This window comes from Brachyistius frenatus, unplaced genomic scaffold (genome assembly GCF_029030835.1).
Source record: "Brachyistius frenatus isolate BFR_SWC_R1_liver_20210118 unplaced genomic scaffold, ASM2903083v1 Contig_80, whole genome shotgun sequence".
Taxonomy (NCBI): Eukaryota; Metazoa; Chordata; class Actinopteri; family Embiotocidae; genus Brachyistius; species Brachyistius frenatus.
Window position 1 is genome coordinate 471,048 of NW_027210679.1, and position 16,740 is coordinate 487,787.

The 16,740-nt window shown below is 41.3% G+C and overlaps 1 protein-coding gene across 3 annotated transcripts in view; it reads left to right on the plus strand.

Annotated features, from left to right (window-relative positions):
* Nucleotides 1-9,944, plus strand: part of znf385c (zinc finger protein 385C) — a 118,002-nt gene extending 108,058 nt beyond the window's left edge. For 2 of the 3 annotated variants that reach the window (XM_069709089.1, XM_069709091.1), the window contains 5 exons: nt 3,837-4,205; nt 4,379-4,566; nt 5,876-5,974; nt 6,573-6,710; nt 8,498-9,944. In XM_069709089.1, coding sequence (XP_069565190.1) covers nt 3,837-4,205; nt 4,379-4,566; nt 5,876-5,974; nt 6,573-6,710; nt 8,498-8,728 — 1,025 coding nt within the window. In that variant the 3' untranslated portion in view covers nt 8,729-9,944. The remainder of the gene's footprint in view (nt 1-3,836; nt 4,206-4,378; nt 4,567-5,875; nt 5,975-6,572; nt 6,711-8,497) is intronic. The other variant, XM_069709090.1, reaches the window with a different exon arrangement.
* Nucleotides 9,945-16,740: the final 6,796 nt, after the last annotated feature.

Sequence of the window (16,740 nt, forward strand, 5' to 3'; positions counted from 1 at the left end):
CATCAGGAACCAATAACACACCTGTCGGCGGCCGCTCCAAGTGCACTGACTGTCTGACTCAGAATAAACAGACCTCCTCTGAACCCACAAGTTCAGCCTCTTCAGTTCCATCAGAATACCTACTAATGCACATTTAGACACAGGAGGCAGTAACTATTCACACACCACCTTCTGACCATGAGGCGCTGAATGGAGCTCAAAATGTACTTTGAACACAAATCAAAAGTATTTATTGGCCTTTGACACTTATCACAGAATAATTAAGAGTACCTAGAATCGCAAAACATCCACATTTAATAGCAGTATGACAAGGTGAGACAAAAATGCAGGACCTTAAATTGAAAATCTTTGAAAAACAAAATCTTTTAAATGTTGTAATTTTGTTGAAAAGAGAGGAGTTTTTAGAGGTTTGATCAATGCCAGGAAAGGCACTTTAAAGTTCCAGCTCATCGTCTACACCAGTGGGGATATCCTCTTTACTGTCAGGTGAATTGCTGCGTATTTGGCACTTTCCTCCCAAGAAAGCAAGAGCATCAATCGTTTTTTCAAATGCCCAGAAACAACATTTAGGAATTATGACTCTTGTGCATCTAGAGAAAAGATGGAGGTACAGTGATGTGAATTCAGAGCTACAGAGTCCATTGAAAAAGGAGGCTGGGGTAGAGGATTTGGGCCACAAAAAGTTATTTTAACCATGACCACCTTAACTCAAACCATTTTAACCTTCTTTCTGTAACCCTAATCAAGTCGTTTTTGTTTGGAAGGTGTTGGGAAACAATTATATTCTGTTGACAGTGCTGTGTGTCATTTAGAAGGGAAGTGACAACCATTGTATTTTCTATTTCAAGCTACCAATAAGTGTCCTATAATCTTATTTTGTTTATTTTACACCAAACCTTTCTGACATATCTTACTTATTATACAGGAGATATTTTGTCATGTATGGTAGCACAACAATCTGTGGTATAGGAAGCTGACCAGTAAGGGCAGAGACAAAATTTCCAATCATACAAAAGGACAAATCGATGCTTATAAACCACATCTCAGACCAACAAAGGACAGCGAGCGAGCAAATGAAAGGCTACCAGGCCACTGCCAAGAGACGGAGAACGTGCATCAATCATGACAAGCATCAATCACCCTCGGCTTTGATTGACTCCACTGTTGAAAGCATCTTTGTGGGGACTCTTGTCTGTCACCACAGTAATGATGATTTAAAGCAAGAATCTTTCCCCAGGGAAGTTGTTTACGTTCTGAGGCTGTCTTGGATCAGCGCTTGCCTGATAAATCAAGTGCTCGGTATCTGGGTGTGTATGTGAGCGTGTGAATAATGAGTCCGATATTAATATTCATCTGCTGTTTGGCTGTGGTTTAAGATGAGTTTAAGCCCTTCAGGTTTGGACTGTTAAAAACTTAAATTAAATTATTTTCAGGTTAAATAAAGCTGATGATACCTGTAAACATTGATCCAGATATCCATTATTTGCTGCTGTGTACTTTTACTCCACAGAGGGACTGCTGGCACTTTAGTCTGACAAAACTGTCAGAGCAAAGGCAGTCAGAAGGAAAATAGATGGTCAGAGGGCAAGTGGGACAACTGACAAGAAGAGACAGGAGGCTTTTTTTTTATGGAAGAGTGGGAGTCATTGCATTAATTAAAGAAAATACTGCCCATCACAATTTTTCACAGGTGTCATCGAGAAATTGTTTGTTTTGTCCAAACAACAATCCAAAACCCAAAGAAATGTATTAATATTTGAATTCAGTGTTGGAAAAAGTAGCAGGTATTTGAATCCAAAAGACCAGAAAGAGGCCCGTTTCCACTTTAATTATTTTGATATTTAAAAAGTTAGTGTTTTTTTTTTTATATAATGACTAATGGAATATAGAGACAGAGAGCTAGATAGATCAATCGATATCCGTCAGTAATCTGTTTAACCCTTTGCCATTTTACTCAGAACTACAGTGAAGTAGCTCGGCAGCTTGATAAATGACTGAAATGATTATTCAAATGGATTTATTAACGAATTGACTAATCATTTCAACAAGGTTTTAAATGTAATGGTTGAAAATTCAAGATTTTTCTAGCCGTTGGTTTTTCCCAAAAATTAAGATATCTGAATCTCAGCAGGTATATTTGAAATGATTCGCCGCTGAATGAGCTCCCTCGTGATCTGAATCCTTGGATTTTAAGACGGCTTTCATTTCCACCAACCTCTATGTCTTCCTCTGTAAGACTCCTGCTAAATCCATTGATCAGTATCTCTCTTCTAGAGACTTCTCAGGTGGCCCTGTCTTTCACATACGCTCAGGATCATACCTGCCACTGCCCCCCCCCCCCCCCCCCCCACCTAGAGAAGAGCTCAAATCCCTCAAGGGTCACTCTCATTACAGCGAGGGGACTGTCTAATCTTGCTCCTATAGTTTATTTTTTTCATGCGGGAAGGAGAGTGGAAGACCCTTATCTCCAATGATGAATTTACTCTCACACCTAAAAGGGACAATCAATGGAGCACAGTTGCACTGTGGTGTGTGTGTGTGTGTGTGTGTGTGTGTGTGTGTGTGTGTGTGTGTGTGTGTGTGTGTGTGTGTGTGTGTGTGTGTGTGTGTGTGTGTGTGTGTGTGTGTGTGTGTGTGTGTGTGTGTGTGTGTGTGCAGGTGCGCATGTGCGTGGGTGTGGGTGTGTGTATACACGGGGAGAAAAGCTCACTAAATGAAATGGAGATATTCAGTATTCAGTGAGCGTGGCGCTCAGTGCTCTGGGGTGAAGTGTGTGACTCCCTCGGGAGGGCAGTGGGGTGAAGGGGAGATGTGTAATGGATCTCCAGTGACTTATCGGCTGGGCACGGCAGTCGATGGGTTTGTTTGTATTGACTGAGACTACAGGTCCACTTGATATTTGAATAGAGAGGGAGAATGAATGAGAGGGAAGAGAAAGAGGAGGTGGGATGGAGGCTGATGGCATTTACTTGCCTCAACCAACTCTAATCCAGTGTGTTCCACGTTTTAAAACAAAGGCTGATATTATATCAGACATGGCCACAAAGCTAGCACTTGAAAAGCACTCTTAACACGGCAGCCAATATTTTACTACAAGAGGAATGGTTACATGGAGATTATCTCAGTCAACTTTGACATTTGCATTTAAAATAAAAAAGTCAATTTTAAGACTGCTTTGCTGGTTAAGTGTTCAAGGGCATTTTTCTTAGTTGCCCACTTCAGTGGGATTATAGTCTGGAACCTCTGTAAGCATGGAGGTTTGCTCAGCCACTCTGAAGGATGGACCAATTAGCAACCAGTGGGGGTGACGAAGTACGATGATGTTGAAGTCAAGCGTTTGTTTTAATAATGATAAGAATAATGCAGAAAATAAAATTAAAAAGTAATTAGTTAACATGGCGATGCACTTTGTTGACTTTGGGAAAGGGTTTCTGTTGTTTACAGCTTGGTTTTCAACATACTTCATACTTCATAAGATGGTGAATGTCGATTGGTAAAATGCTCCAATAGTTTTGAAATTAACCTGCCGTAAGGACTGGAAAAAATTCCTAATGCACTGTGACTCGACCCAGATATTTACACAAGGAATGTAATACCATTTAACGCTATATTTGTCTTATTTTTTTTAGAGGTCATGACTTTTTTTTTCTTTTTTTTTTTAAACTCTGCTTTGTGTAATTGTTAGTGTCTTATACAGTTCAGTTACCGGGTAAGAAATTCTTAAGAGTGACACCTACACCTCCTCCCACTATAAGTTTCTACCAAAGTACTAACAGTCAGCCCTCGTGTTCAATGAATCACAGTTTGCTCATATTCTCTTTTATTTCTTATTTTAGGTCTTCAGTCTGATCTGGAACCAGCCAACGTGGAGGTGAAGCTCGAGGACAGTCCCACGAGCTTGGTTATGCTCACGCCAGAATCTGAGGTTTCCTCCGCAGAGCTGGTCACCCTTTCCCCTCCTCAGATTTCGCCTTCCTCACAGCTCTCCGAGACGGCGTCAGACACCAGCGCCCCCGAAGTCCTCGAGGCCGCAGAGGCTGCCGGTGCGACCAGTGAGTCAGGCGTCCACGCAGACGCGTCGAGCACAAACGGGGAGCCGCGTGCAGATGACGACAAAGACCCCAAGAAGAGCAAAGCTCACCTCCATTGTCCTGTTTGTAAAGTCACAGTCAACTCTCTCTCCCAACTGGAAGCACATAACAGCGGTGAGAGCATGAAGCCACACTGAAGCTCTCACTTTTCTCCTTAAAACAATCATGTTTTCAATGTTCTGCATTTTTGCATTTGCAATAGATTTTTGGATCGGCATGCAGATTGAAGCCTGTAATATTTATTTTGCACAATGACAAACCTGTGAACTCACTGCTCTCTCCTCCAGGTACAAAGCACAAACTGATGCTGGAGGGTCACAGCGTTCTGCCACGACGCAGGGGGAAAGTGGTGGCAGCTCGTGCGGGCTGCAAGAGCAAGCGGCTGGGTAGCAAAGGCAGCGTCGGGGTGCCCAGCAAGAACTTCCAGTGTGAAGTGTGTGAGATCTTCGTGAACTCCGAGACCCAACTGAGCCAGGTAGAAGAAATATTAAGATTTTTGCATTAGTTTGGTACAAATAAATACAATGAAAGAAATCCTCCAGATGAAAATGTATAACTTCTGAGTGAGTGAAACAGTCAGAAATGTCAGAAATGTGAATATGGCATAGTGGCAGCAGCCCAAACCTCCAGATCCCTGTGACGTTCTTGAACTTTTGGCTCCATAAAAGACCTCAAAAGTTTCTGCTGTAAAGTAGGAGAGTGGGAGGACAGAACGGTGAAAGCCAGCACTCTCGCGCTTCTCTATCCTTCTTGTGCTGTATGAAATGAAAGATGAGGAGGGAAGCGGGGGCATGGGGGAGTCCTGCAGATTTGTCAAGGCATACTAAGTGAGAGTGTTGCTAACCTGATAGGATTTTGTTCAAAAGGGCACAGAAGTGCTGTTGACTCTGCAGGAAAAAAAGCACTCTAGCCCAATCATGCCAAGCAGTGGTGAAAATGTTGCATATAATTACCTCACCTCCACAGACAGATGATGTGGCTGCAGAATTAATCAGAAAACAGAACTGCCTGCACATAGTTAGAAATTACCTCAGACAACCAAGAGATTGATATTACATATTGAACATGGATCACGTTGGTCTGTAATGTCACAATTACAAAAGCTAACAAAAATGATGTGTATTGAAGTGATAAATATGCATGATGGGATTTTAAAGACCTTACTTAATCCGAGAGACAATTTGAGCGTTGCCTTGATGGAGGAAATGTGTGTTGAGTTTAAATCAAAGGAGCAATTTCATTTACAGCCACATGAATGAAGCCATTGAAAGCAGGTTATGAGTGCAGAGTACATTCATGCTGCTATTTTTCAACATTACACAGATCTCATCTGATGCTTTAACTAACTGTTCAGCGAGCAGGGAGTTATTTACTACCAATGCCTCCTGTATTCATTCTGGTTCTATCGGTTGGGGAAGTGATTTCTGTGCTTTTCATGTTCAGTAAATACTACATCTGTGTCATGGGACCGTCTACGCTGGAGTGGAAAGTGCAATAGATACAGGATATAGTGGTACGTGTGAGCACCTGGACTGCTTTAGCCTTAAATGTATTCTACCCGTCTTATATAGACATCCTCTGTCCCAGGTGGACACAAAGCCTGTAAGTACTGCAGCTAGAGAGGGAGTGTAGCAGCGGTTGAAAAGTAATGTGATGTAATTTCGGTGCACTTCAGTCTTCCTCGATGTGTATCCATTATTAATTCAGCAGATAACAAGTTTTTCCACGGTGGCACAACAGATGCTTGTTAGCTTTCTAATGGTATTTCTTGCTGGTCTCGGCAGCACATGAATAGCAGAAGGCACAAGGATAGGCTGGCCGGAAAACCACCCAAACCCAAATTTACCCCTCACAGCAAGAGCCAGCCAAGCTCCAGCTTAGCGGTAAGTCTCCGCACAAAGACACAGACAAACACAACGCTGTCACACAAATATGCACGCGTGCACACACTCACTTAAGGAGGACAAACAAAGCGTAATTGCCTTTTTCTTAGCCTACAGCAGATACGCTTGAACATGTTGTACACATTTTCAAAAACTGGAATAAATTCTGTCAAACTTGTAAACAATTTCATTTTTTAAACACAGGCTTTAATTTAATCTCTGTTGCAGTTAACTGATTTGACCCCAGCCCCAGCAAACAAACAGTTAATAACACACACACACAAACACACGAATCTCATTACGTTGCGCTTATGGGCTTTTATGTCTTGGTGAGGCAGCGTGCCTGTGTGCCTGTACTGTCAGAGGTTAAGCACACTTTTGTACTCAGTGAGTCAGCTACCCCTGAGACAGATCAGAAATAGCCCTGCTCTCCGCACTGACCAGCTCTGACAACGACAGCCTGAATCAGCACTCCAGATTAATCACTTCTCTGCTCCTGTCATATACAAACCTCCCCCATCTCTCCTCCTCCTCCTCCTTCTCTTCCTTCTCCTCCTCCTCCTCCCCTTCCCCTTCCTCCTCTTCCTCCATCCTGCAGAATGTGAGATGGAGTGGCTATGCAGGCGTGGCTGTGTCTGCCATGAAGAAAGTGTTCAGCCAGTACAACCTCACCTCGCTCTCCTCGCAGGTCAGTGCCAGGAGAGGCCATGACTGGGGTTGGATTGGAGAGCTTCAGGTGGCTGAACTTTTGGCTTGGCCATGGGCAGGGGACTGAGCGTAACAAAGAAATCGTATTTATATTAAAGGGATAATTCTGATTTTTGTTGTTGTGGATGTTGTTGTTTTTTTACATGTGGTGCTTCTCTTTTTACTCACCGGTGTTAATATCAGTTTCATAACTAAATGAAAGATGCTATTTAGGGTACCCTTGGTTCTGGTAGAAAAAACATCCCATTCACTATTTATGGGCATTAATCTCTGTTAAAAATTGGAGATTTTTGGGCATACATCTCAGAAAGAAACTTTTAATCACAAATCTTAAAATGATGTCACAGGAGAAAAATTTATAAAGAAATTTGCAACTCAAATAATATTATATTTAGATTAATTTGTCGACTATAGCTTTTCATCACAATTACGGAGATTCACTGATATTGTGGTATTTGTGACTGTCATACCACAGGGATGAATAAAACATGATTTCTCAGAAACCAAGTCGAAATAATTAGAATTTGTGGTCATGAGCTAAACCGTGATTCTTGAAATATTACATTTAAGTATCAATTTCTTACTCACACTCTTTAAAATTCCTATAGTTTGTTCATTACCAGAGGACAGAACCTATGGTTAACTTAAACTCAAATTTCAAGCTCACATAGGATGAGTGTTTGATAAGGTAATACTTGTGTATCAATGTCAAGTATTTCACCAAAAAATCAGAGCTATCCTTTGAACATTGGAGACTTTGAGAGTTATATCCTTCAATTTAACCCTTGTCCTTGATGAAAAAAGCTTAAGTGTGTCTGTGAGTGCTGTGGCATGCAAGTTTAAACACCCCTGGGCAAATTAGTATTTTCATGACTCCTGAAGTGAAAGAAAGTCAATACAACCTCTGAAGCAAACAGCCTTTGCTTATGTTTTGTATGAAGAACTTAAAAAATAGAAAGAAAATATTGTGAGTGACCAGAAGGAAACATTACCAGCAGCATCATCACAAAAGCAGCATCTGGACAAATCAGAGTTGGTTTGAAAACGAAGTTAAAGAGAAGCTTTTTGGCCAATATCACTAAAGTTGTGTTTGGACAGGAAAAATAACAGCACTTGATGAAGAAAAAAAACCAAAAAACACTCAAGTATAAAATATTCTGCTTTGAGGTTTGTGGCAGCCAGTGGTACCCGGCATGGATAGAGGTGGGGGGGGTGAATCCCGTTAAATATCAGCAAATTCTGGATGCAAATTTCATGCAGTCAAGAAAGTGAAACTGAAACGAGGCTGGCCTTGCATTTGGACAAAAATTCAAACTGTACCATTAAATCCACCTCAAGAAATCAAATCTAAAACTTTTGGGGTGGCCCTCACAGTCCTCTGATTTAAACATCACTGAAAATCTGTGAGTGGATCTTAAACATGCTGTGCGCATGAGTGAGGGAAAACTCCTAAATCAAGACTTTTAGAAAGATTTTGTTTTTCCTATTTTTTAAGGTAATAAAATTAAGTGTATGATTTTTATAAATATTTGTCTGCTCCACCTGTTGTATTTACTTCTTATCACTTAAAAGAAATCCACCAAATATATAATTTGCCTGCAGGAGCTTTTGTATACAACTGTATATTTGTTTGATGAGCGTTTGTGCAACAAGCTATCAGGAATCCAGTTCTGTTTGGTGTCTAGTATGAACATGTATTCCTCTATCACAGCTCTGTGTGCAATGAAGGGCCATGGGTTTGGGAAACATGTTTGTACTGTAAACGTGTTCTTCTCTTACTTCTTCCTGTTCCCCCCCCCCTCCTGTCTTCTCCAGACCAAACTGGCCTTGCAGAAGCAGCTGACCAAGAGTTTGACAACTGGCTTCCTGCCCAGCCCCCTCACCCAACCAACTCTGTGCACAATGGCAACTAACCCACTGGCTCTGCGCCACCCAGTGGGCACCACCACCTTCATCCAGACCCCATTCCTGGGCCCCGCACTGTTCCGGCCTGCCCCGGGGCCGCTGCGGCCCACACACACACCCATCATCTTCTCCCCCTACTAAAGACTTGACCCACTTCCCATTTGAGCTCCACCCCTGTCCCTTTACCAAATCCAAGGCCCTCCTTTAGTGTGACCCACACAACAAAGGCCACACGCAAACTATGCAGCCCGCCTGACTTAAAATGGGAAGAGTGCACAAGTCCTGACGCTCACTAGGCCATCAGGCCTTAGAGCTTACCATAAAGGCCAAGATCCCCCATCATGCCTTCTTTCTGCTCCTCTTATAATGACCTAAGGAGCAGGACAGGCCTCCAGACAGTGGTGCACGAGGCCGCTTTTATAGCCATTTCATGGGTCAACATGGTTTGGATTATGGATATTATTGTGTAATTTATTAGAGAACAAATATAGACAAGTCTAGATGTATGTTTAGTGTGGTTGCCACAAAATAAGGTCCCTTTACTTGATGCTCTTTTAAAACATGTTTAACTTATTTGGTTTGGAGATATGATGAAAGGTCATCAGAGGTCATTAACGCAGCTGAACTCGAGCCATACCTGTATGGCTGCACAAGCCAGTCTCGCTGATCAGTGTTTTCAACCACCAGGCTCAAAGAATCATTTGAAGTCACATGGCATGTCAGTGAGGGCAGTTATCAAACGACTCCCTGGACAATTCTTAACTTTAAGCTTCTGAAGGGCAAAAGTGACTCATCGTTGTGGGCGGTATGTGGATCTATAACTACATACTGTGTGTCTATGTGTTAAAATCCCATTAGCCTCATTTTGCACCTCCAGTCCTCTGCTAAATACCATTCCCTGAGCCCTCAACTCTTTTGATTAAAACATGTCTTTCTCTTTCTTTCTGAATCATTGCCACAGTCACAGCTCCCTGTATCCCCAGGATTAAGCACTCATTAAGGTCCAGAAAAGGTCAGCTTGTCAACTTGACTTTGTTTCAATTTGCAAATCTGTCTTCAGAATGATTTTTTTTTTTTTTTTTTGCTCCAGTGCATCATTCATGCAGTACAACTTGAGCATTACGTTCTGGCCAAGCTAGCAGCATGAAAACATTTTTGCAGCTCTGGATATCTTACATTGCAAATTTCCCCTCGTGACTTCTGTTTTTCTCATCCTTCGCCCCCCAGTCGTCACCTCGCTGTTGCCCTTGATTTTCTCTGCCGTTATCTCAGCATGAGATGATGAGGAGCAGAGGTAAGCGCCCCTCCACCCTTTACCTCCCCACCCAACATATGCGCACATATTCACACACATAAATTTTTTTTTAAAAAAAATAAAAAACACAACGGATAACTTGAGGACTTGATGGGATTTGAGAGTTTGATAAGAAGTTTGGATGACAGTGGGTGGAGAGGCTGCTCAGCCAGCATTTGATTGACATCCTGTTGCAGTGTCTGCACACAGCGTGGGAGGGAACAAAGCACAGTGCCATGGCAACCACATTAAAAAGCACCTTAAAACTGAATTACCTACAAAAGCAATGGAAATTGTGTTGATATTCAGCTTTTTTTTTTCTTTTTTTTTGGGGGGGGGGGGGCTCTCGGTGTACGTTTTACAGTCCCATTTCAATTTTGCTTTTGAAAAAAAAAATACAATCAGGTGAGAATGATCACTTTATGGTTTTATCAATGACTATGACAAGTCTGACGTTTAAAGCAATACATTCAGTACGTTTATGTTTATGATGTGTTTTCAGTGTATCAATGGCTTTATCTATTCTATACTGTACACACCTGTAACGATGTATTATGTACTCCAACACAGCCAAGGGCCAACTCTGATTTGTCAGCGAAGAGTCATTTGAAATAGTGGGTTGTCCCGGCGATGCCCTTGACGCCCGATGCTCATGGTCAGCCTCCACATGTTGTGACTGTGGACTGAAAAGTTCCATTTATAGCTGCTCTGGCGCTGCAGAGAGGGTGCTTCAGCGGCGTATGACATTGCTGTTTTCACTTTTTAGTGGAGCAGGAGAACCTTTGTATGACTTCCACTGAGCAAAACATTCTTACATCAGAGACAAGTGTCTTGGATACGTGTCACAAGTGCAACATCAACTGTCTTATTGCTGTTTATGCTCGTGTGCCGTCTCCCCCTCCCGCCCAGGATATTTGCTGACATTCCCCCTTCCTTACGGCAGAATGAACTCTAAGGCAAGGTCTCGTAAGGACTGGGAGCGCACGCATCATCCTTCCTTCAACACTCATACCAAATCATGTTCTCTTGAATCACAGTAATGGAGCAAATCCTATGCATTTTCTCATTGTGCAATATGTGTAGTCGTGTGTGACGCAGCAGTGCCACCTGTCGTGAAAACCCTGTAACTGCCATCCAGTACTATAGTGCTTCTACAAAACCGATGTACATTTCTGTTTTAAGGACTCCCCCCGTCCCTCTGCCCCCCCCCCCCTCCGCCCCCTCCTCCCAAGCCTTTCTGGGTAGGCGAAGCCACCGGGTCGCCCCGCCATATTAATGTGATTCTCCCCAGTCGCACTACTCAGTGAACCAGCCAGCCTTTAATCTTCACTGTTTGTTTGTTTGTTACTATCGCTCAGTGGGAGCTCTGACCTAAAGAACTGATACTTTTCTTAAAATAAAGAATCTAGAGAAGGCAAATTATATGTAGAAATCATAGAGTAACTATAGAGATTTTACCAGAGTTGCTATTGTTATCTGTATCATAAGGAACTGCTATCATAGAAGAGAGTAGATTATGTTATCGTAGGCTCTGTACGGCATACAGGGAAAGGAAAAATGCTTTGCTTTCTTTTTTCGTTTGTTCATTTATTTACATGGTTTTACTGATATGTTTTTTAAAGTACAAGAGAAAATATTTAAAACAAAAATCTTTTTGAGTGACCTTTATTTTCCTCCTTGTTGACAAAGACTGAATTAATAATGTAATTCAAGGCCTTTTTTAGACAATATCCTAAAATCACATTAGCCAGGCCTTCTCAGGGGTGACAGGTTGAGAAAATGCTAACATGACCATCCATTCAGGGTATCCCTCCACAGCTCGAGAGAGCAGGAAACACTGTACGCATGGATGGATTGACAAAAAACAAATATAAACTTACAGTGCTGTACATTTAGAGAGGAAAAGGGATGGATTTTGGAAAATAAAGCTTTTAGAACTTGTAAAAGAAAATGTTTTTTATGAACATGTAATATATGTGTGTACGTGTGTGTCATGGATAAAAATGAAAAGCGGCAGCATCCCAGAAGGCAGCGCCTGAATTCAGATTGATATTTGAACAGGAACAATATGTGTGTGGGCGTGTGAGAAAAATGACAAAACCCGGGCAGATGATGGCTAATTAGTAGACAGGAACAACATGAATGCTCAGATTTATGAAGATCAAAATTTCTGTTTTCCTCTTGCTTTGATTGAATGATGTTTGACAGCTGAAACACAAATCACTGTTTTACTTTCGAGTTAGTCAAAGCTGAGCACATTCAGTTCTGAGTTAGGAACTAGCCAGCTGAAATAAAAACAATTTTTTTGTGTGTGTGTGATTCTGAGTTTGAAGGTTACAGGTCTGCTGGCTTCTGAAAAAAGTGAACACCACCCTCACAGCTTCTGCTCTTGCGGCAACCCACAGCTACCAGTTTTCCAGCCATTTCAGGAACAACTTGTGACAGCTGAACTGGCGTTTAGTGAGGATCTGCTGTGGGAGTAAACAAATTGAAGCTAGCGTGTCTGAACTCTGTTACATTTGTGGCCCACAGAGCAGCGATAGAATAATATACCTGAGTGGCTGATGTGGTTTAAAGACAGGCTAATCTTCTTTATCTTCACATGAGTCTCCACAGATGGCCAATACAATACATTGGATTGGCTCCAGTGACTGCAGACAGATTTGATACCAAACAATGAATCCTGCTGGATTGTGGAACAGCAGCTCACTGCTGTACTCAACATTTACTGCGTGTTTGCCAAAATGATACTGTGTTGCCCGTCTCTGTTGTTGTCCGCTTCCCCAAGCCAACTCTGACACACTGAAACTGAGCAGAGGAGCGCCCGTCCCCCAGACTCTTCATATGGGATAAACTGTGACTCAGTGCTTACATGTGCCACACTTGATCATCGTGTATTTAGTTCAGTTAGATGTGTATTAATTTCCCAGCTTTCTAGTTTATTTGAAGGAGAGTCCTTGAATTATGTATTGATGTTGTCTTTTCCGCCTCTGGCCAACATGCCAGCTCGTCCTTTGTGGAAACAGTAGATAAGCACAGCATCAAGTCCACCACCTCCCGTGGTGCCAATCAAAGGGAAGCCATTGGATCCTCAGCACTTACTAAAGCCGGTGATATGGCAGAAGGATGCGATGACCTTGCCAAGCTGTGTTTTCTCGGCATTGATCCATTATCTTATCTGACTGTTCTCCAAGGAGGGAGGGGGTGACACTGTTTTCTCCTGCTGCGGTCAGACACCACTCCTTCACCTCTTGTAAACAATGCTTCAGTGTGTGTTTGTGTTTGTTTGTTTGTTTGTTTGTGTGTGTGTGTGTGTGTGTGTGTGTGTGTGTGTGTGTGTGTGTGTGTGTGTGTGTGTGTGTGTGCGTGTGCATGTGTGCGTCTATGGGTTTTTGTTACCTCATTGAGACTTTTTCCTGTATAAACAATTATAATGTTCTATTAAATTTTTTTACATAGTTTTACATGGATTTCACTTTTTTTTTAAACAGCATCGAGCACCCCTAAATTTACATTCAATGACTGTTTTTAGATCTATTCTAAAATCTATCCACAATTAAATTCCTAAATTAGTTTGTGCCTAAATTCTGCATACTTAAAATACATCACAAATATTTCAGAGTAATAACTCTGAAATAATTAACATTTTTATACAGTATTCTTGAGCCTCACCCGGTGAAAACCCTTTGTATAAATACTGATTGAATTGTTATCAAGAAAATATTTGTTAGTTACTGTCTATTGCAATATTATAATGAGATTATTGTTTGTATTGATTCTAAATGGACTGCAGGTGTGAATTTGAGCATGAGTGGCTGTTTGTCCTTCTGTGTTGGCCCTGTGATGGACTATCAACCTGTCCAGTGACCAGTCCGTGACCCTGTACAAGATAAAGTGTGTACAGATAATGGATAGATGTATATATATAAATTAGTACTGAGAAAATCCTGCAATGTAAAACACAGAGGCATCAATCAATATTGCTGTACTGATGCTGCAAATTTGCCCTTTTTGGAAAAACAGATCAGATAAATAACAGACAAATAAAGAAGGGTATACTTAGCTTAGCAGTGAAATAAATCAATTTGTTCTTCAGCTTCCAGTTTCCTTCATTTAGACCATTATTGAACGGAGTTGGTCTTTCTATTGACCGCCGGGAGACATTTTGTCAACACGTCCCCAAGTATTCATCAGAGGTGTCAAACATACTCCCTGAATGCACAAAACACAAAAGACAAGAAATAACCAAGATCCCGTTCTTGCTCGGTTCAGAACACCTTAAGCTCGTCTTATTAAGATGAAATCACCCTGTGCTTTCAGGACAAATGTTCTGCTTCAGATATTCGTGGGCAGTCAGCATGACAACTAACATTTGACATAGCTGATGGCTTAAGGGCAGCTGATATTTCCAGCGAGGAAAAAAAAAAACCCGATAGCGTAGAGAATAAAGGGCACTGCCATTTAAACTTTGTGTTCACTGCTGTGTGGAATTGTTTTGTTAATATGATGCTTCGTGATGGTGACTGTGAAAAGAGGGTCAGAGCAGCAGCTTTAAAAGTTTGTTTTTTTTCTCTTCACAAAAAAAAAAAAAAAAAGGGTGTACAAAATGTTATCTATTTCATCGACCCCTAAGAAAGCAGGGTGCTCAGCTGTAGTCGTGAGACACACTGTCATGCAACAGTAAAAGTGTTATGATGGCAACACAAGAATTTCTCTGGTTTTGTTTGTGTTGTCAAAAGGAGAAAGATCATTCGTAAATCATGCAGGCCAGTAACGCCTTTCACCGTGTACACAGTTTTGTTCTTTTTCTGTTTATCTATGTAGGTCAATACAGCCATGGAGCCATTACACAGGAAAGTATGTCGACATCTTAGAATTTCCTTCCCTGTTTGAACGTAGGGACTTAAAATGAACACCACCATGCGCTGTCATCATCCAAATGCATGAAACGATCACTGGACCATTTTGAGTGAAGCAACATCGAGCACTGTCTCGATTCTAGTCATTAAAAAGAACATGATCGAAATGAGGTGGTACATGATAGCACCCTCTGGGGAAACTAAGGTGAGTGTCACATAATTTCATAAATGTTCCACTTGAGGTTTTCTCATTATCTTGCATTAACCTTTCCAGTCAACATGCCTGGTGGAACCAGCAGATCATTTCCTCTGCAGAAACGTCCCTGACCTTGTCTGTCTGGCGTTGTTTTCACTGACATTCCTATATGATTGGTTCATTATATTGATGCATAATATAATGTCAGACTTATTAATGTCCCAGTACCTCCTTAGCGCATTTCTTAACGCATTTTCTTGGCTTTGTAGAAACTGTGCAATGAAAAATCTTTAAACCTGCAATGCACAGATCATTATGAATACACCGTGATTATGGTCTCTGCCTTTCAGTCATTCAGTTTATTCCCTGTGTCACTCTCTCCACCCACCAGAGGTCCCCAGTTTCTCTCTCTCTCTCTGCCCAGTCTCCTGTCTGCAACACCCATAGACTGTAGGCCACGCCCACATCACCTGTTCCCCATTGCACAGTCTGCCTACCTGCAGCCTCTCTGCCAATGAGCTCATCTACATCATAAGTGTCTCAGAGCCAGAGATTTATTTTCATCTTTGGACCCTGTCTGAACCTCATTTCTACTTTTCCCTCAGTCTTGTGTTCACCCTCCAGGCCTTTGTTAAGTCAACAATTTTGTGTGAGTAAAGTTCTCTGTTTGCCTCAGTTCCCCTTATTGTCGTACATTTGGGTCCAAACTTGCATTTTGTTGGCATCAAAAGTCTTCTCCTACACACATGGTAACAAATTTGTGAAAAAAAAAGTTGTAAAACAAATTACAGTATTGGGAGTACAGTATTGCTGTAAAACAAATTACAGTACTACACACACACCTCCCCACGTGACTATTTACACATCACACTCGCACCCAGAAATTCACCAGTCCCACCTTACTTACAAATGAATCCTAAAACTACATATAATTAATTATATAATTCCCTATCCGTATAAAATAAATTATGTCAATGTATTCAATGTTCTATAATTGATAGGTATGTAAAAATCCATTAACACGATGTTTATGTTTGCTTAACCACCTAGTCTTGAATTATTGTGGGAGCTAATCTGTTTGTTTGTTTTCTTTTTTTAGATGAAACGCACAACCCTCAGCAAAGGGACTCCATGGCTACATCTGAAATCATTTAGACTATTAACACCTGTACCTGATACCTCATCCAATTCAGTGCCTTCACTGCAATCTACAAGCCCCGTTTGGGTGTCAACATTTTCTGTGCCGTGGGAAAAAAATTGCACGAGAGTTTGAGAAGTTGAATGAAGAAAAACCAGGACCATCAAACAAGTGTGCCAAAACATATAGTTATGTGTGTGTCAACTGGCGGCCTTCACATCTACCTGAAGGAAAAACTACAGTGACAATATTTGAGAAGAGAGAACTGTTGACTATTTATTATTATACAATTTATTATTATGCAATTATTGCTGTAAATACAGTGATTATTGCTGTAAAACAAATTCATACTATTCATATTGTAGATAAAGTAAATATTATACTTTGGAGGTTGTTAACGGGATATTCATTGTTAGCATCACTGTTTAATCTGTAGGCCTTTAAATTTATCATAGTATGAATTGCTGTGGTGTGACCTTGTATTCCAAAACACAGACATTCAATGAAACCTGCTGTAGTGAAGAAATTTCCCCTCGGGGATTAATAAAGTGTATAAAATCAAAAAAAAAAAAATCAAAAATACCTACTTTATGGTAATATTTGTCTGCCTCTGCGGTGTTGCAGTTTCCCACTGCGACCACTTGAGGGCAGTGGACACTGATGAGT